At 31.6% G+C, this 22,473-nt stretch overlaps 1 protein-coding gene across 1 annotated transcript in view; it reads left to right on the top strand.

The window, feature by feature from the left end:
* LOC145293048 (uncharacterized) overlaps positions 1 to 22,473 on the top strand; it is a 238,578-nt gene that overhangs the window by 74,249 nt on the left and 141,856 nt on the right. The window contains exons 9-11 of the mRNA XM_080139359.1: positions 12,159 to 12,297; positions 13,464 to 13,562; positions 20,433 to 20,542. Of these exons, the coding sequence (XP_079995485.1) occupies positions 12,159 to 12,297; positions 13,464 to 13,562; positions 20,433 to 20,542 (348 nt within the window). The remainder of the gene's footprint in view (positions 1 to 12,158; positions 12,298 to 13,463; positions 13,563 to 20,432; positions 20,543 to 22,473) is intronic.

The following is a 22,473-nucleotide window of genomic DNA, read 5'->3' as shown; positions in this document are numbered from 1 at the left end:
CTGCATTGAAGAAATAAATGATTCTGATCAGTATACAAATTCTTTGTTTGAGCCACCCATTATTCTGTCTCAACTCAAAGATCCATATAATAACAAACCCAAACGACAAGGAACCAAAGATGAACGACTTAAACAATTGTATAATAAGTCAAGCTTAAATATCGTCGAACAGATTCATAAAGAAAATAAACATGTCCAATTTGAACTTGACATTTTGCAGAACCCGAATCAGGAATTTCCATATGATAATTCTGTGGATTTAGTAACGTCAGTGTCTGAATTTCCTGATGTGTCATCTGCACATCTAAATTCAGCCTCTTCTAATTCTTCGCCATCTTTATCCCAGTTTAATCATTCAGCACAGTCATTTAGACCTCCTTGGTTGAGCCAACAGTCTTTGAGGATACAAAGTCCGTGCATGGATGTAATAACAACTGATTCTTTTCTCTCAGAATGTTCAAATAATCAGCCTGAAATATTGTCAGATCTGCTCTATTCGCTTCAAAATGCAAAGGTAAACAAATATGTGTTCACGGTGTCCATCACTATTTTTATACACCATAATGTTTATTAGTTATGTTTGTGTACAATGTATTATTTAATGATGAAAAAAAGATTTATCTCATTTAATGTTTGCTGTAATATCTAATTACTTTAAAATTCATATTGTGTCTGTTAAATGATAACCTAGTAAAAATAGCAAGATTTTACTTAACATAATAAACTGTGTATCATACTTTATTTTATTTAAGCAAAATAAATGTAAATTCACAGCAAGTTTAAAAAAAACAAAAAAAACAACAAAAACAATTCATCCTTTGCCTTAGGCATGAAGCCAAAATGTTTTTTTGGGGGGAGGAGAGGGTGATGGTCATTGAATTCTGTTAAAAACTGTCAGACTTACCCTATGCGAGACTCACCAAAATACCACATTCACTTTATGGCTTGATCTTACTTAAAAGATCCACAATTTGTTTTAAAAGGATTTTATTTATCAAAAAATTCATCATATGGAGTTTATTTATAAAAAAATTCATCATATGGAGTTTATTTATCAAAAAATTCATCATATGGAGTTTATTTATCAAAAAATTCATCATATGGAGTGGGACAACATTTACAGATTTAGAAAAAAAAAATATGTAGGTTATTAGGTCTCTCTCAACCCTTTGCTTCGTGTTAGGCTGCCCAATGTTTTCTGGGTAATTCTAAAACAAACAGTTTGGTTTCCAGATGGGAGTTAAGTGGGATGTTAAAATTAAAACAGATTGAAGTGGAATATGGGAATAGATGCTATCTTCCAAGATATAAATCAACAGCTTAGAGATAATCGGAGGTAGAATAAATGTGGGGAGTGGGTATCTTTGGAGGATTTCTAGTACAAAAAAACAGAGTCAGGACTCATTTACTCTACTAGCTAAGGGTTTTTTAAATTTGAAGGGTACTTTATTGCAGGTCGCACTTTTGTTAATATCTATTACTGATGGAGATTTGATATTTGTTTGAAGCTGAAACTAATATTTCACCCTGTCAACAGAGTGACGAATTCGTCGATTGCAACCCCATGTAGAGGGGTACACTCCTCTTCCTTCAAAAATGAAGCAACCTGTAGGTCATAAGCAGTTGCCTATTAAGTTTGAGGATGGGATCCTTGTCGATAAGCCATTCTTCTACTTTGGTCCTTACTTTTCATTCTTCATTTATATAATGCCTAGAAAGAACTTTTTTAAATGTAAAACTAGAATTAATGGGTCCTGCATCAATTTATATATTTATATATACAGTTAAACCTTGAGATATGAATGCACTAAAACACGATTTTTAAAAAATACTATGATGCATTGCATTTATATTTACGCCCCAAGTTTTGAGATAGGATTCCAAAAATTGTGCAACACCATTGGTAGGTGACAGTGTTTATTTAGCTACTCTAGTAGATTCCTAACTCAATACTTACCCAAACTTCTTTCTTCTTTTTTTTGTTTTAAATTTCTTCCTTTGAAGATTGTAATGTTGGGTATGGGGCAGTCAAACCAGCTGCCAACATTGCCCTGCTTTTTATTGAAACGAGAGCTCTTTTTAGTATCCTCGCTGTACTCTTGTGCAATTGTCTGAATCTCTTTTGCACTTGGTTCACCAGGAATGTGTTATTCTGTGTTTATGATTCTTGTGTGTTTTCCTTTATTTTACTGACATTTATTGCTAGCCGCTTATTCTTGTCTCCATTGTAATTAAGTTTTATTCTTTATTTTTTATTCATCTTTTTTGTGACATTAAGACTTAAATATTAAGCATTTAGTAAGTTCATTCAATGTTTTAATTGTATATAATTTTGTACCTTTTTAGTTTCACAAGAAACACTGGTCTAGCTGAAAACACTATCAATAATTCCCCCACCCACTCATCTGTGCCTAAACCTAAACGTAGATTCCATGAACAAAGCTTCTTTCTTAGAACTGCACGCCTGTGGAATTGTCTTCCGTTTTCCTGCTTTCCAGCTGACTACAATATGGTTGTCTTCAAGTCTAACGTAAACAAGTTCTTGATGAGCCGTTCCATATAAGTTAACAAATTGACCGAATTTCAATTACTATATTGTCCAATTTCTACTGTACACTCTTTAGCCCTTATCCTCGAGTGGCCTCTTGGGCTTGATAAGTGGTGATGCCTATGTAAAAAAAAAAAAAAAGTTACCATATCGTATGTATGTGTGTGTGTGTGTGTGCATGGTAGCCTTGCTTCTGTCTCTGCTTCATCCTTGCATACATCCCATATGCTAGCATTCACCTAGGCAGTGTGTACAACTCAATTCTTTTGTTTTGATTAACATTTATTATTATATATTAATTTGCGTGTCATTACTCTTGTATTTATCTTTCTTGAACGATTGTTGAGTGTAATTTGAGCTTGTTTTGAGTAAATTTCTTGCTCTTGGAATGGATTAATTTTGTTTCTTTTAATTCAAATCGGAATAATTATTTTGAAATAGATATTTTTTGAGACACATTGGTGGTCATAGAATGAATTAAATTCATATCTCAAGGTATTCCTGTACAAAAATTAATGGCTTATAGATCCCATTAAATAAATTCATGTTTTGAAACATAACATAAATATCATAAATTTATAACATCATGCCGAAGCTATAATAATTTTGTTAGGATAATATTTTATGTTTTATTTATAAGAAAGTCCAAATAGATCACTTAGTAGAACCTCAGAGTTTCGGTTTTGATTTCCAGTAATGCCATCCGCTCTATTTTTTGAGGATTTATTATTTAGTATTAATGCAATATTCTTTGTTTCTAAAAACTAGTTAAGATCTTGGATATTTCAAAATGAAACAAATTTCGCAATGCATTTATTACATTTAAAAAATTTATGACTGATGGATGGATGGATGGACAGACAGACAGACAGACAGACAGACAAAATCTCTATTTATAGTCTGTATTCAATTCATATGATGTTGCAGTAAAATTTATACTTTCTTCAGAAATGTAAAAGTCCAAAGAAGAAAACTGTTGATAATTTGGAGAGAACATTCCAAGTGAATGAGGTAAAATTAACACCAAATGTATTCCTGTTCTTTTTCTTTTCTTTTTTTCATGGTTCTCAGTAATTATTTTACATCACTCTCTGATATTTTCCCTTTCTCTGCATATATATATATATATATATATATATATATATATATATATATATATATAAATATAATAGTACTTTTAAAAATGTTCCAGATTTTATCCAAAACTCATGAATTAAAACGAGGTTATTAAGAGTGCTCAATAAAAAAGACCAAAATATAATATTTTTATTTATATAGACAAATATTACATAGTCAATACACTAAACATGCTAATGTTTCGGACAATTGGTCTGCAAGAAACCAAAAAGTTTATTTGCCACCAAAGGTATCTGGTTCTCAAATGAAAGAAGTGAAATATATATATTTTTTTTATTTATAAAAATAAAATATTAAAAACGCTAAATTTAAGTGGGTGGGGTGACATTAAGTAACATTTTAGACTCAAAATAGGAGACGATAGGGGGGGGGGAAGAGAATGTCAAAACTTAACAGGATAAATGGGGAGAGTAGAAAGAAACAAAGAGGGAAAGGAAAGGACAAATTTTTTATTATTAACTTTTACATCTATGATTGTATTATGTTTTTACTATTTCTTATTTGACATTTCTTCACGTCCATATCACTTCCATAATTTTTACTGTATTTTAATTTTTATCTCTTATGTCATTCTAATCATTAATCATTATTCTTACAATTATTTTTATCCGTATTTTCTACTTAGTATTCTACATATTTTTATTACTTCCTAAATTTTATTTATGTTTTTATATTTATTGTATATTTATATTTATTCTTATTAAGCTAATATTAAAGCTACACTATTTACTAATATATTCTCCTATAATTTCTTACTCTATCTTTTCCTTTATATCATTAATATTATGTTTTTCTTTAATTACATTTTGCTTATTTTCTTTATTGTCCTATTGTCTTATTTATTTATTTATGCTTCATCTTTTTATTATGTATTATATTTCCTGAACAATTTAAGTTACACCCCTAAATCTTATCACAAACTTCTCTCACTCTTAACTTTTTCACCTTTTTTTTTATATGTATTATTATTATTATTATTATTATTATTATTATTATTATTATTATTATTATTTTTGGATCTTTAATTTTCATTACTGTAAACTGTATGACTTGTATTTGTTATAATTTTATGTGACTGTCTGTATATTGTGTTAATTACAAGGTGCCTTCAATAAATTTCCAGGCTTTTTTTTTTTCTTTTTTTACAAATATAGACTCTTTAAAATTCAGTATGTTATTGTTATATATCTTATGAGATGACTGACCAATTTTTATAATTTCAGATTCAAATGAACAGCTATAGCAGAAATTAGAATACACCCTACTAAAGCCTGATTGTCACAGCTGGCGAATTTCAAAAATGCAATCTGGGTTTGAGAACACTTTAGAAGAACAATATGCAATAAAATTCTATTTTAAACTTGGAAAAAATACCATAGAAACGTATGGAATGCTTCAGACTGCTTTTGAATCATCTTGCATGAATCCAGCATCAGCTTTCAAGGAAGCCAGGCAATCTGTGAGGGATGATAAGAGGTGTGGGAGGAGTAAGGAAGTCAGAATATCAGAGTTGATTGGCCAAATAAAGAATTTCATGAATATGGACCGTCATGTGTCTATAGAGACAATAAGTCCACAGTTTGATGTCAGTGTGAGAATTATTCGCACGGAACTGAAGATGCGGAAGATTTGTGCGAAGGTTGTCCCAAAGGTGCTCAGAGAATATCAAACTATATGACCAAGTTGGGCATCAAGACAGTTCCCCACCCTCTCTATAGTCCAGATATTGCTCCCAATGACTTTTGATTATTCCTTATGCTCAAGGAAAACCTTAGAGGCTGTCATTATGAGACAGTTGAGATGAAAGAGACTGTGACGAAGGTCATTGACGCGCTCACACAAAAGGACTTCCATGAGGGCTTCCAGAAGTTGTTGGAACGGTACAACAAGTGCGTTACAGCCGGAGGAAATTACTTCGAAGGGAACTAGAGTTTCATGTATATACTGCCAATAAAAGTTCCCATACGAAAAAAGTCTGGAAACTTATTGAAGGCACCTTGTATATCTATTTTTATTTGTATATATAATTATTTTGTTTACTATTATTCATTTCTTTAGGTATACATTATCTTTATATTTGTTTTTTTCCTTTTATTTTAATTCAACATGGATTTATTTGGCATAAATGATGTTTGTTTAAATTCTTGCATTTTACAATACATTCATGTTTTTGATGAGAGATATATTAGTTTAAATTTATTACATCATATTTGTCCTCAGGGCATATTCTGCAATTCCTACTATTTATGAGCTGCTTTTATGATTTATATTTTGTTCCTATACATAGACTTGTACTGTTTTTATATGTTGGCTTTCTTATGGTCATTATGTGATAGATGCTTTAAATGTGTTTTCTATGGTCCCTTATGTTATGCACATTTTTTTTTATTGATGGTGGTGTTATACATATTGGCTTTATATACTATACTAGCAGGCATCCTGGCATTGCCCGATCATAACATATGCTTAAATATCATATTTTGATTAATGCAGATTTTGCATTTATTATTATATTATATTGGACCCAATATATAGTAATGATTTAAAGAGTTAAAAATAAAATGATTTGTGCACCACCACCGAGAATCGAAACACAAAACGTTTATCTTACAATTTACTTTTTCCTATGACATTAATGCCTAAACTATGAAGACATGTTTGCTGCAAAGCTAAAAATTAAAACATGAACCAATAGCTATTACGTTATGCATGCATATTTGTAATGCTGTTCAACCTTCACCTGGCAAATTTCATTTTTTTAATTTTCACACTTTTGCACGGATTTTCCCCAAATATAAAGTTTCACATGGGTTTGAATACCCTATATATTAAGTTTTGGTATGGTTCTAATACCCTATATATTAAGTTTCATGTCTGCAGATCCAAAACTGACAGAGGAGTTTGGTAGGCAAAATTTTTTAAACAAATATATATATGCATACATAAATATATATATATAGAAAGAGGTTTGTATTTACTATAACCTTTTTGTGCAAATATAAATCATGTATAATATCTGCATGAATATAATTACACATAATAGTTAACGAAAGATGAGCATCCCATAAGAAAAACGAAAAAACTAATAGGGAATTAATTAAAATGGCCTCCCCTACTCTATATTCTACAATAATTGTTTTGTTTTTTTTTAAATCTTTTTCTGACAAGTTTTTCAGGATGTTCCTTCATAATCGCCTAAATAAAATAGAATATCATTTTTGGAAGAAGATGGAGAGGGTAGCAAAAAGTGTTAGTCTATAATCTAAGTATTGACTGATGTTTTAACATCATTTTTGTTGTTAAAATTATCTTCTGCAGATGAATGCAATTCCATGACTCATATATAAGAAAGTTGTATTTTCTTTTTAAATAAATAGAAAAAAGGGGTTTTTAATATGAAAACAATACAAAAAAAAAAAAAAAAATTATAGGCGTATAGATTGTTTGGCAGCCACTTATTCTTCCTATTTCTGAAGTTGCATAAATTACTTTTATTTTCAGTGTTATTCTTGATGTTTATTTGCTGTTGTTGATTTTGTTATAGTTATTTAACATTTTTTTAAGTTATATTTTCCTATGGGAACAGAAAAAAGATAAAAACATGAACACTAATACAGGGTGACCCCCAAAAAAACAAAAGCTAAATGGAGGCCATCTAGAACATATGCTGTAGAACGGAGAAAAAAAGGCCAAAGACCCTACTGTTTTGATGTGATGTTTTGAATATAATAAACTAGCTATGACCAAAGTTTCATTTCATTCGGACAAAACACTAAGAAACGGGGCCTAATTAGAGTTGGGGCCGTTTTTTTTGGGTGGGGGGTCACCCTTTATGACATAGGAAATCAATTAAGAATCACGCACGTGTGCAATGCAAAGTACTGCTATGATGATGAATCTATTTACAGACAAAAGCTCATTATTTCTCTTTTCTCCACGATTAAACTTTTTGGGAGGATGATGTAAAAGTTGTAATAAAAAGTTTTTGTATGGGTTACTTTTGTCATGTATTTGATTAGTGTGCATTGTTCAAATACTGCAAGTGACATATGCGGCAATAATTATACGAAAAACTAAAACATGCACGTGTTACCAACAATCTAATTGCCATGGCAACATTGGATCCATTCAAATGCTATCTTATACATCGAGGTGGCAAACCAATACATGCAATGCAAATTACTGCTGCAAAAATGATTTTCTTGCAGGTACAGAGTAATATTAGAAAGACTGATTCACTAATTAGAAGGAAGTAATAAGTTTCTTTGAAATATTTAAGTGAAATTTATGAAAACTAATGATGTCCATGATGGAAAAAACTTTTTTCTTTCTTCCCTATTTTTTCCTCTCACTTTTTATCTCTCTATTTTGATATATACTTCTTATTCTTTCCTTTTTTCTTTGTCTTCTCCCTTTTCAAATATATTAAATGCTGTAAGCTTTCTCTATTCTAAGTATCATGTGGTGTGACCTGCTGATTATTCTGTGCTAGTAACTCCTGTAAAAATTTCATTACAGACTTCACTTTTATATAAGCAATGCTGCCCGTAGAGATCTCTGGTTACTTGTAACTGGCTGACCAAAACATATTCATGAATATGTAGCAACATATAAATGCTTATGTAAAACATATAAAAGTATATATATATATATATATATATATATATATATATATATATATATATTATTTCCATAATCAGTTAATGTTGCAGCTCACTCCAACCATGAAAGTTGCCGACTGGAAGTCAGTCCTAGACTCAAGTTACACCTTTGTTTAGGCTCATCAGTAGAGTATATTCAAAACTTGGGATTCAAAAGCCAAATCATTTGTATGCAAACCACCTGAACCATTATGCCATATAAAAAAAAGTCTATTGACTATCACCAATTGAGTAAATTGAGTGAAGGCCAACTGTAAAATATACATACTCTTTTTACCAAGGAGTATAGTTATTCAACTTAGAACCCACAAGTTTGACTTTACACTTGCTTGGATGATGTCATCTAACAAGCTAATCCAGTAAATAAATTAATATTATACTTTTTGAATGTGGGTTGAGATGTAATTATTTCTACAATCATGCAACAGTTTGTCTATATTATAAAATGTTTCTTGTGTTATAAAAAGATTTGTCCATGGTATACAATGGTTTGTTGATGTTATTAAGTGGTTTGAACATGTTATAAAAATGGTTCATTCATGTTATACAATACTTTGTTTATCCTATAAAATTGTTTATTCACATAAAATGTTTTAAATGAACGAATAACTCATTTCACTTAACATTCCTTGTTTCACATCTAATCCGAAGGCCCTACCAACTTGGGGTTGTTGCAAATTTCCTTCATAATAAAATGGCGTTCAAATTATTCAAGCTTCAAAAAATAAAAAAAAGAAGTATTAATATATTCCTGCACTTAACCTAAAAAATATGTATAGTCTCCCAACTGCCAATATATTCTAGCTTGACTTCCTACGTTCTTACATCACTTCCTTTGACACATTAACTTAATTTTTTTATCTTAACTTTAAAACGGAAATTCTTTTCTGTGCAACCTGACACATACTTTGTTTATTTTTCGTTCTTATTCACCCTAAATGAGGTACATTGCCACTTGAACATAAGGAGCTACTATTTAGGACCATGCTTATAGGGGCTCTATATAGGGAGTTGAACAGAGAGACGTCTGTTCACATTACATTTAAATTTCTGCATGTTAGTATAATCTGGTAAGCAGAAATCAGGCAGGGAATTCCAAAGCTTAGTAGTATGAGGGAAGAAACTATTAGAGTAGAAGGCTTTCTGGCATCTAAGGATTGCTGCAACGAAGAGGTGGGATTATGCTGCTTGTCAAGTTAGTCTGAGATATTTTACGTCGAGGAAGTACAAGTGTTACAGAGCATATTTCATTAATGCATTTGTGAAACAAGCGTAGGGATGCAACAGTGTAGCAATGGAACAGAGGTTCGAGTTTGGGAAGTAGTCCTGCTATTAACTTTTAATTCTGAGTGTTGTTCTCACATTTCGATCGACAGGACCTGTTGGAGACTCTTTTAGACCCTGTTCACAAGTGAGAGACTAGTGGTAGATGCATCAGCCGAGATGTGGTACAATACTCTATGCATGGGTGAATAGCGGCATTGTAGAGATGCAGGATACTATCAGGTGTGAGTAGTTTTTTAGCACGGTAGCGAGATCCCACCTTCTTTACAGCAGCTTTGGCAGTGTCTTCAATGTATTTGTTCCAACTCATGTTTCAACAAAAAGTTTGAATGATGAACTCTCAGGTAGAATGTTATTAGACATGGCAATAAAAATTTGTGATTATAGTCAGCTAACATACTTCCTAATTTCCCGCATAGTGCTACCGGAAGCGGTGGCAAGGCAAATCAGTTCTTTCACTTTTATTGTTCTTCAGTATTTCTCTTGTGAAGCAATTTATTGATATAAAATATAAGAAAAGGACATTATTGAAAAGTATACAATAAAAATTAATAAAATTATGCAGATACAAATAACGCCATAAGTTGTTTTTTTGCATTTTTATTAACAAAATTTAAAAAGTAAAAGGTTTTATTTTATTTAAAATTTTATAAGAAATATATGTTTATGAAATTATAAAAATAAAAGTCTTATTCTTAATTTTAAAAATAGAATTTTTTTAAAAATTTATATAATAAATATGTTTATAAAAGTATAAAAATACAATTATTGAAATCATAATAAAAACACTGAAGAACAATTAAAGTGAAGGAACTGATTTGCCATGTCACCGCTTCCAGTAATGCTATGCCAGAAATTAGGAACTATGTGAGCTGATTATAAAAAATCATATGTACAATCTTAATATGTAGATCTCAATTATTTGCTACCTATAAACAATTCCGGAGGCATCAATTTTTTCCAGCTTCCCATCTGCCACATAATAGTTTGTGTCTAATCTATTGCACCTCTATATTGAATTTCCTTCTATAACCTTCTATTTTCTAATGCCACTCCATGCGACATGCTAACTTAATTTCTAAACATAACTTTAAAGCAGAAATTCCTTTTATGTAATCTAACAGGTACAATCTTACTACACAGATTTCAACACTGCAGTTCACATAAATCATCCATACAGCAGACCGAAAGTCCCACACTCAAGTTTTAAAAAAAATCTAGTATATTTATTCATTTAAGATTTGACCTTTGCAGTCTCTAGCAAATTATTCAGGCAGTTTTTGGTTTAAACATTTGAAATTTTACATAACTGGTATTAAGACATGCAGAAAGCTTTTTAATTAGTTCTTGGGTAAAACTTTGACTGGCAAGAGGTCAAAGTTGACAGAGTTGACATTTGCAGACTCTACCAAACTCCTCTGCCAATTTTGGGTCTAAACACTTGAAATTTTAGATGTAGGCTACCAAAACATGAGTCAAACCTTTTAATATATATATATATATGCACATAACGTTATGAATAGTATATAGGGCCCGAGCAAAGCCGGACTGAACTGCTTGTACATAAATATATATGGAAAGAGTTTTGGGATCAAGTAAAGATTAGATACCCATAGCAGACGACAAAAATAAGCGAACAATTCAAGAGGCACCGTTTGTTCGACCTTGACATTGCCGTTAAACTTGTAAAAAATAATTATTAGATCAGGGTTAAGGTTTCGAATAAGCAGATTTCATTTTTTCCATCATATTTTCCCTTTTAGTAATGATTTCAACCATTTGTTTGATTAAAAATTCGATAATATGTGTAAACGCTTACTTACTTTCTTAAGTGGGCTTATGATTTTGACCAGGACTGTATATTATATATATATATATATATATATATATATATATATATATAACTTGAGTTCATTCAGTCATAATCGAAACCGAAACCAAAACTTATGAAGAATTCTTGGTAAAATTATTTATGACAAGAAATAGAACATCACAATTAAACGATCCTGATGTAATGGTGACACACAAAAGAACACACATGCTATTGTATTAATATATAGATACGGAGTGTTCAATACAAATTTGTTAATTCTTGTAATATTGTTTAATCTTAGAAAAATTTGAGATATTTCATAGCAGTAAAGTGCAACAAATAACTATGTCTATGACTACTGGTGGGTTTGAGAATTGGAGACGATGAACAACTGGAAAGCAACTGAATTTTGAAATCTTATCTGCAGCTCAGTGCTCCTTAAAAGCCATGAGCTGAAGAATTGCACAAAATATATGGAAACATTGGATAACAGGAAGAATCATAACAGGAATTTTCATTTATTGGAGAAAACATGTTATTATCTTATAGATCTATTAATTAATTTAATGAATGCTTTATTTTATCTACGTCTATAACACACAATGTTTTGAATTTATATTTTATGTTGTAACTCCTGCTAATTAATGCATAAAATGAGAGAAAAGAATTTCTGAATGCCTTGAATATTTTTTGTCTCTGACACAAAACTTTTCAGATGCCTAAATATGAAGAACTAAAGTTCCCAAGTCGGCAAGAAGTTATAGGAAATATGATTCCAAAGAGAAAAATGGTAATTCCTGTGACGTTTCAAAATCTAACAGAATACAAGAAAATTTTAACAGCTGTACTAAAAGGTAAGGAAGAATTTCTTTGACGAAAAGTTTTGCTAACAAAATGTTTAAGATTTAGTATTTTTTGTTGTTAAACATTTGAATTAGGTTAATATTTCATGTTATCTTTTTTTAAAGACATATAATGGCAGAATGAGTTGTACACATTCAACTTTTATTCTATGTAAGTAAAACAGTAGATATTGTGTGTATGTGTGTGAAAATATTCAACTAATAAACTCCTAAACTACAAGTCACATTGTTATATAGGAGTCTTAGTAGTATTGTTTTTGTTGTTATTCGTTGTTATTGTTCTTTGTTAAAAGTGCATGTTAGAGAGTCTTAGAGAGAGATGTTGTTGTAAGAGGGATTGTTCGTGTTATAAAGAGATTCATATTTATATTAATGTTCAGTAGAAGTGTAGAAGCTCTTAGAGTGAGGAGACAGTCTTCAGAGCTAATTCTCTATTGAATATTATATTGTACCTAATATATAGTTCTGATTTAAAAATTTAAAAATAAAATGATTTGAGTACCATCAGCTAGAATTGATACCAAAACATTTAGCGCTCCAGTTGTGTTCCCTATCATTTGAGCTATCGACAGATAGATAAAGATTTAAAATTAAATCACTTCAAGCCATGAATGAATTTGTGCATGCGTAAAAGTAATAGAAATATGTTGGCAAGGTGAAATAAACATTTTGCATTTCAACTTGCCGACATATTTCTGTGCGTGTTATTCATCCATCCAAACAAAGATTTTACTCATTATAAACCATCATTGTTGTATGATTAGTATTTCCTGTTAATTTCAGTGTTATGTTGTTACATGATATGTGTCAGTTTTTCTCTTAGGCTGTTGTTGGTGAAAAGAAGGAAAGGAAGAAAATAATCTGTCTTCCTGTGTGAATAGTGAGAGTCGGCATTCTGTATGTTCTTTTAAGTCTAAATAATTTACGTGGCTGAAATAGGAATTAATTAATCAAATATATCTTTCAGTCCGATGAAAAATTTAAAGATGTAACCAGTTGTTATTATATGAATTTGCTGACAGATAGATAATCAAGTCCAAGTCAAAACCCTTGGCACATGTTGAAAGAAAAAGGAACTTGTCTACAGGTGAAGAATATTTAAAGGTTACTTATTGAAAGCTACATCTAAAATAATGGGTTTCATTTTCAATTTTCAGAGCATTTAAATATCATTTTATTTGAATTATCAAGTAACTACCACAATGCCATGGCAAAAGTGGATTTGTCATCTTATCAGCAGCCAGAACAAAATCCTTGTAAGTTTTTATTTTATCTTACTATAATGAACACTTTGTGTCTGTCATCAAAACTGCATTAAAATTTTGAAAACCATATTAAAAATTATCTCTTTATGATATAAAAAACTAGGTTCTTATCTAGAATTCCTCTTATATTAAAAAACAAAAATACGTTTTTATAAAGAAAATCATTTTTTCAGCAATAAATTAATTAATCATAAGCATTACAACAAAAATCTTACAAGTTTGAATTATTGTTTAATTATCTCCTTTTGTTTCTTGAGATTGTTTTCAAAATGGTAACATGAAACAGTTGCTCCTCAGTTACTCATATTAAAAAATAAAGCAATTTGATAAATTTACATGATTTTTGGAATATGATATTTTCATTTTGTCATGGATACATACATCATACAGATTTTTCTTTATTTTTGTTTTTTAAGATAGAATGAATTCTGGTCAAGAACCAAAAACTTATCATTTTCTGCATCATTTATTTCCATCAAAAAGCATAAGTTATTTATTAGTATATATTACAATGTTCATTGTATATGCAAAGAAATAGTGTTTAACAGTAAATGAGATGTTTTATTTTTATAATGATTATAAGAACAGCTTTTAATATATGTATAATTGCTCAGCATAACCAATTGCTGATTCTATTTTTCTGATCTATATATCTGTAAAAGTGAAATTGTGTGTCTGTGTGTGTACATTTCCCTACCAAACTACTCTGTCAATTTTCAGTCTACAGACCCAAATTTGACATAAGGGGTATTAAGATTTGGGAAAATCTTTTTAATCAGTTTTCAGCCAGAAAGTTGGCCGTCAAGGGGTCAAAGTTCAATGATTTGACCATGTAAAACTCTACCAAACTCCTCTGTCAATTTTGGGTCTAAACACTTGAAATTTTAGATGTAGGTTACTTGGATATGGATCAAACTTTTTAATTTGATTTGAGCCCAAAACAATAAATTTTAATGAGTCAAAATTGGGGTCAAAGTTCAAAAGATTTGACCTTTGTGGACTCTAGCAAACTATTCAGCCAATTTTCGATCTAAACATTTGAAATTTTACATAAAGTGTATTTAGACATGTGTTAAAGATGGTCTTTTGGCATCCTGTTTATTATTTATTACTTATTTATTTGTTCTACTTATTAAACGTTCTTGTTGCTATTCTCTTTTATGTTTTCTTGTTACTATCTTTTTACGATTACTTTTACTTTTACTTTTAAGGGTACTTTTAAAGTCTGAGTGTGTTCTTACATATATGTTCTTACTTATATGGGTGTGTGTATGCTCTTAGTTCTTGCCTTGAAAGGTCTCGACGTGTATGCGCAAATAATGTCATGCGTACATACCTGCTTGCCTTGTCCAGCGGATGATATCTTCTGGTCGCTGGTCTCCATCTCATGGGGAGTGGTACTTACTGCTACAGATGCATCGATAACACAAGATGGATTTGAAGCTTCGATTCTTTTATTAAAGGCAAGCCTATCATGGACTCTGGTTGCCGCGGAGAGACTCTAATCTCCTGTCTGTTCCATCTGCAGGCCAAACCAACTCTCACATGTGTCCGTCAACTGGAAGCCTATGACCACAATTCCCGTTTTACCCCTAATTTCCAGTGCATTCTATCTAGGTTGATACCTGTCAACCCTAACCTTCTGTGACCCCACTATACTCGCTGATGGGAATCGAAAATATACTTACATAACTTACTATTTCTCCAAACTACCTAGATAGCATTTAAGCTGGGATTCCCAATACTACACATGCAGCAAGCTTTTTAATCAGTTTTTTAGTGAAAATTTGGTTGCCAAGAGGTCAAAGTTGAAAGAGTTGACCTACCAAACTCCTCTGCCAATTTTGAAATTTTACATGTAGGTTACTGTGACATGAGTCAAACTTTTTAATATATATACATATGCACATAAAGTTATGAACAGTACATAGGGGCTGAGCAAAGCTGGGCTGAATTGCTAGTTTCATATAAGTAACAATTCTATGAATATATTTTATATTATTATATCTGAAGAGCAGATATATTTGTGAGTTGTTTTTTTTTAGTGGAAATCACTCCAGACAATATATGAAGCCACTTCATGTAATGAGCTTATAAGAATGAATGATGATTATTGAAAAGACAGGAAATGCTTATCAACCTTAGTCTTTAAAAGACCAAGGTTGTAGGTAGGAGGAAAACAATGAGCTGGAAGAGAATTCCACAAATCTACAGTTCTTGGAAAGAAGATACTGGAATAGGAATCTGCATTACGATAGGGTATTAAAAGTGAATTGACTGAAACCGCTAAGCCAAAAAGTCAAAGGGGGTTGAAACAAAAGAAGCAAGGAATATAATGATAATATATCAATGATATTTATTTAAATATTTCTATTCGGAAATATCTAAAAAATAAAAGTTAAGATAAGAGTGCTGCATTATTTTTGAAATGTTCTTTGCAAGACCATCAATATTTGTAAACTTTTACAGCTTGCAAAAAACAGAAAACAAAACAAAATAAAAAACACAGAAGAAGAAGAGTCTCCAATAGGTATTACTTAGTTTTGATTATAAACTGTGAAATCCGATGTTTGAGAAATTTAAAAATTTTAATTGGTTTGAGGGGTGCTTTCTTATAGGTTCTTCTTTCACTTTATTTAAATCAGTTTTTTATAAAGTCTACAGAAGAAAACAACCAGATAACAACATCACTATCTATAGACGAATGAGTTGGAGAAATATCCTATGGGATGTACTCGATTGCATTGTTTATGATACCTTAAGCTTTAGTGTTTCCCAAGTTTTTTCTGATTGTAATTGTAGAGTTGTAGAGGCATTGTAATCTCAGGAAGACAAATAAAGACGGTAGTTTCCAGTTGCTTTCTGTTTTGATTTTTGCACTTGACCGGTTTCATTCAAACATCATATGTTCTGCACTTGAGGTTCTGTGCACATCTTGCTCACAACGTCTTCAAGATCATTGACTGTGAATTTAGTTCATCTGCTCTTTCTGCTGTTGAGGTCTTTACACAAAGAGAGCAATTTTATCTCCTGACTACCAAATTCATGATGGCCAGTCCCCTCACCCAGATTAGCACATTGATTGAGATGAGGAGCTGGCGTATGTCAACTGTTGTGTTCTACTGCTGTGGTTAATTCCAGTGGAGGCATGTGAGAGTTGGGCACAAGTGTCTGTCAGTCATATGCAAGGCACATATATTAACACAGTGCAGAGGTGTGAATCGCTGTCAGTATAATTATTCGACAGAGCTGTTAATAATGATGAACCTTTTTACCTTTGTGAAATCCTTCTAATAATAGTGATGTCCTGAAGAACCTTTATAAAAGAAAATGTTTTACAATATTATTCATTTATTTCTCTTTAATAATGCAAGAAATATTTTTTTTATAACTAGTTTAGGTAAAAAAAAAAATTATGTACAATTTTGAAAATGAACATAGTTTTCTGACAACTAGTTAAAACACAACTTTTTCTAGTTTGTTCAAAATTTTGTACAGGTGTAAGAAAATTAGATTACCCCCCCCCCCCCCGAAAAAGGCATTTGTAAATATGTGCAAAGGCATAATAACTTCTGCTTATTTATCAGTATCTTTTGAAGGAACATTTGGCAAACTCTTAAGGGACCTCAAGATTCCACATAACTCTGGTGTAGATCATTGATATCTTCAGACTTCTCAACATGATGCCACGTCATTAAAGCTACTAAGCTGCAGCTGATTATATATTTATGTTTGCAATTAAGTAGCAGTTAACATGGTTCTGCATCTATGTACCTATTTACTATGCCTCCCCACGGGACAGAGTTAGACACCAGGGTCGTTTTTTAACGTGGAGAAAAGGTACAAAAATAAAAATTGTCTCAATCGTGAAGGATTTCTCCTCCACCGAAAGAGAACAAGAAATAGAAGTGCAGCATCTGGAGAACAGATACTACGCTTTGATCTTGTCCCAAAATGTAAACATGCTACATGTTTAGTGGGATGCAGAGATGCATGTTATAGATAACAGGTCTACAATGTGGAAGTATTTACTTAAAGGAAAAGACTGTACAAGAAATGAGCTGACATCTTTTTGAATATGAGGCTCAATACTGCAATTGAGAACCACTTCAGACTTTCCAAAAGTAATGTTCATATCAGATGATGATCCCCGTGGTCAATCAGTTTTTATGTCCATAGATTAACAGCTGATAAATCTTGAATGAGTTTCTGGTGTGGTCAAAGTGATATCTATATATATATATATATATATATATATATATATATATATATATATATATATACTAGCAGTTCAGCCCAGCTTTGCTTGGGTCCTATGCACTGCTCATAACTTCATGTGCATATGTATATATATATATATTAAAAAGTTTAACTCTTGTCCAGGTAACCTTCATCTAAAATTTCAAATGTTTAGACCCAAAATTGGCGGAGGAGTTTGGTAGAGTCTGCAAAGGTCAACTCTTTCAACTTTGACCTCTTGGCAGCTAAATTTTCACCCAAAAACTGATTAAAAAGCTTGCTGCATGTCTGAATACCTTTTATGTAAAATTTTAAATGTTTAGATCCAAAATTGGCTGAATAGTTTGCTAGAGTCTGCAAAGGTCAACTCTTTTGAACTTTAACCCTCTGGACAGCCAAATTTTCAACCAAAAACTGATTAAAAAGCTTGCCCTATGTCTGAATACACTTTATGTAAAATTTCAAATGTTTAAATCAAAAATTTGCTAATTTGGTAGCGACCACAGAGGTCAAATTTTTAAAAATTTTGACCCCAATTTTAATCTCTTAACATTTATTGTTTTGGGCTCAAATCAAATTAAAAAGTTTGATCTATGTCCAAGTAACCTACATCTAAAATTTCAAGTGTTTGGACCTAAAATTGATGGAGGAGTTTGGTACAGTGTTCAATGATCAAATCGTTGAACTTTGACCCCTTGACGGCCAAATTTCTGGCTGAAAACTGATTAAAAAGATTTTCTCAAATCTTAATACCCCTTATGTCAAATCTCGAGTCTGTAGACTGAAAATTGACAAAGTAGTTTGGTAGGGAAATGTACACACACACAAATACACACACACAATTTCACTTTTATAGATATATAGATATACTGTACTTTGGGGTAATTGCACCAACTAGCTAAAAGTGCTCTTTTGGCAACCACTTATATAAAGAGCACTTTTTTTTAGTTGACGCGATTACCCCCGAATTTGGCGCAATTAACTCAAAGTATGTTATAGATATATATATGTATTCCATTAGAACAGACAAGGGAAGGCGGTTAATTAGTGTTCTGTAGATCTCAAGAAACAAATGTGCCTTTTGGGCTTTAAGTGTTGGTTGAAAGATATTTGTCTTTATTTGCAGGCTTGTTGTTCGGTAGATGAAAATCATTGTAACTTTTCAAAATACAACATTGTTATTTGTTTTAAACTGTAGCTATGGTTTTATTTTTATTTGAAGGGAGAATTATTGTTACAGAAGTGATAGAGACTATGTGATTGACGCTGAGCAGTGTCAAAATCAAACACTGAAACTAGGCAAAGGCAATAAGACTGTGCAGTGAACACATACAAACGCAGATTCACATCTGTTTCATAGTTATAACTTTAATCAGCAACAAAACGTCTCACAAATAAAAAAAAAAATAAAAGCTACTGCAATGTCATGGACTCAGCTTGCAAGACTGAAACAAAGATAAAAAGAAAGAAGGAACAAAAACAAAGAGATAGACATATGATTTCAATCCGTGCCAGAATTCAATTGATTTGTTTTCCCAGATGTTCTTTATTTCTGGTATTTCTCAATGTGTATGCTTGGTAATATTTTAACTGGATATGTAAAGGGAGGCAAATCTCACTGAACACTAAAGCTATGAAATGAAAAAGAAAGAGAGAGAGAGTAAAATGTGCACTTCATTGTCTTGACAAAAAAATTCCATAACAGTTCAAACACAAGTTTCAACTGTGTACAATATTTTTTAATGTTGACGTTTATTAAATAAAAAAAAAGTTCGAGTTGGACAGCCTTCAAGTATAAAGAACTTCACAAAATTGCAAACAGATTTTGTAGAAATTAAAGCTGGTATTCAGTAAAAACTAGATTAGAAGGAAAGGTTTGATATTTTTAAGGTTAGTCATGTCAAAATATATAAACCTGCAAGAAACAAAATCTTTATATTTGTATTTATTGTCTAAAGGATTTTAATCAGATGCATCATAAGACTATTAAGTTAATGGGATACATAAAGGATATCAAAGTTATATTATATTGAAACACTGACCATTATTTTATTGCAAAAGTTGAGCAGTGTGCAGTTTAGATGATACTTAGTTGGGTGACCATTAAGGAATACCAGGTAGCATAAGTTTTAAAGTGGAAGTAGCTATTAAGTTACTTTATCTAATATTCTTGGGAAAAATATGCATCTGTTTTTTTCTCATCCAAACTTTGAGTGAGATAGTAGGGTGGACTACACTTTAAAGCTTTGGTAGGGCAACTAGTGTATGAGAAGGAAAACACTGACTTTCTTCTTAACCAATCATCTAACCACTAACATAAAAAAAAAAAACTTAAAACGTTTTTTTACATTGAATTATACCTATAGGTGATGAGTTCAATCTCTGATGATGAAAACATTAATTGATAATCAATATCTGAATGACAATCGATGAGAAATGTGAGAAGTTTGTTTACACATGTGTATTTAATTAAATGATTTCGTTCAAGTTCCTAAAAGCCGGCACAACACCTCCAGGGTGAACGCGGCATCAGCTAAGTGCACATTTTTTTAGTTGTTTGAAAAATTGTTTCACATGATCAGAATTGAATCGATTCAAATGATCTTTTGCTTCTCCTTCTAGCCATTTCTAACAAATATCTGCAATCCATAGGATCTGGGAATCAGTATCCTAATTGCAACTGTGGCATGCCCTCGAAAATGATTCAAGTACGAAAAGAAGGCAGAAATAAAGTAAGTATGAGTTTTAGTTGTTTAACTAACTACATGAAAATATAGTTTTACAAGTTTATTAGGTTGGTGCAAAATCTGTTGTTGGTTTGTAGAAGGGGCATTTTAAACTATTATTATTTATTTTATGCGTATTGTTATTACTTAAGCATATCACTGTGATTAATTTATAACTTTTTCTTTCTGATCTTTAAAGCATTATTCATATTTTTTTTGCAATATGCTCATCCATGTTGACCCAAAAACTGTCTTCTGTAATCAACAGAATCAGAGTCATCTTCCATCATGATAATGCTTGATTTTTCACAGCACTACTGACCAAAAATATCCTAAGAGAATTTGGTTGGAAAATCTTACACCATCCTGCATATTATCCTGAACTATCTGAATTATCAAAGATTACAAAACCATTTAGATAATATTAGGTTAATGAGAGGAGATTCAACATTAGATTGTTGGATTCATATTTCACATCAAAACCTAAAGAATTTTACAAGTGATGTATTTATAAGCTCGTTTACAGATGGAATCAAGTTATAGAAAGCAAAGTTTGTTATTATTATGAATAAAGATTTTTAAAAACACAATTTTTCATCTTCAAGATAAAATTTAAAATCGGCACAACTTTTGCACTAGCCTAATTAAATGAATAAATATCTTCCTTTTTCTTTATGTTCCATTGAATTGACTTCTGTTGAATAAAGAAAAAATACTTTTTTTTTTCCAAAGGAGTTACCACTTATCAAAGCTCTGAAGCCACTTAAGGATAAGGATTAATGAGTGTATGGTAGTTAATGGGAGAACATCGTAGCAAATGTTAGTAGTGGAAATTTGGTAAATTAAATTACTTAAGGGGACGGCTCATCAAGAACTTGTTCATGTTGGACTTGCAGATGACTATATTGTAATTAGCTAGAAAGCAGGGGAACAGAAGAGAGTTCCACAGGCGTGCAGTTCTAAGAAAAGCTTTGTTCATGGAATCTACATTAAGGTTTAGGCACAGATAAAGAGGGGGTGGGGATTATTGATAGTGGAGTGGTAGAATGATCCCACCATTTTTCCAGTGACCTTGGCAATGGATTTGATGTACGTGTTCCATTTCAGATCAGGAGTAAAGGTCAGACCCAGATGCTTGTCAAGATATGGAGCCTCTCCAAGACAAGAGCCATTCATTTCAATTGATGCCAAACGGGGATCAGATCATTGATAATGTAAAGATAGAAGCTTAGTTTTAGATGCATTAAAATTAACTAGACACCTCTTTCCCTGTTGCACCACATACTCAAGATAAGAGGAGAGAGAATCAAAAAGAACTTGGTCATTTACAGCCTTTGAAGTGTTGCTATAGATTGTAGTGTTGTCAGCATAAATGTCTACGAATGATCTTAGGATGTGATTTGGGAGATCATTGATGAAAATCAAGAAAAAAGTTGGGCCCAGGATGGATCTTTGAGACACTCCAGCATTGACACTGTGAGCTTCTGATTTCTGCCCATCAAACACTACCTTTATAAACCTATCAGATAGAAATGATTTAATAATTTAAAAGACATTTGCAGCTATGCCATAGCTGGAGATCTTGTGGAGTAGACCTTTATGCCATACCCTATCAAAGGATTTTGATATGTCAAGAGCAATTGTCCTAGAAAGAAGCCTCCATCAAGAGATTTGCTAATCCTATGAGACATAACTGTTATGTTAGCACATCTGCTGTAGATCAAGCAGAACAGAAACCATATTGCATGTCACTTAGAAGGTTCTTTTTGCTGAGGTAGTTAACTAGTTCTCAATTTAACACTGATTTCAGCAACTTACTCATGACGCACAGGAGCCTTATTGGTCTGTACTGAGAGGGAGATGACCTGTCACCTGAACTTTTAAATATGGGGCATGCTGATGAGGGTTTCCAGGGTGTTGATTCCAGCTTCTTTAAA

This window comes from Euprymna scolopes, chromosome 14, assembly GCF_053919585.1.
Source record: "Euprymna scolopes isolate OS-2025 chromosome 14, ASM5391958v1, whole genome shotgun sequence".
Classification (NCBI taxonomy): Eukaryota; Metazoa; Mollusca; class Cephalopoda; order Sepiida; family Sepiolidae; genus Euprymna; species Euprymna scolopes.
The sequence above is the reverse complement of the archived record's forward strand: the minus strand, read 5'-3'. Positions and strand labels throughout refer to the sequence as shown.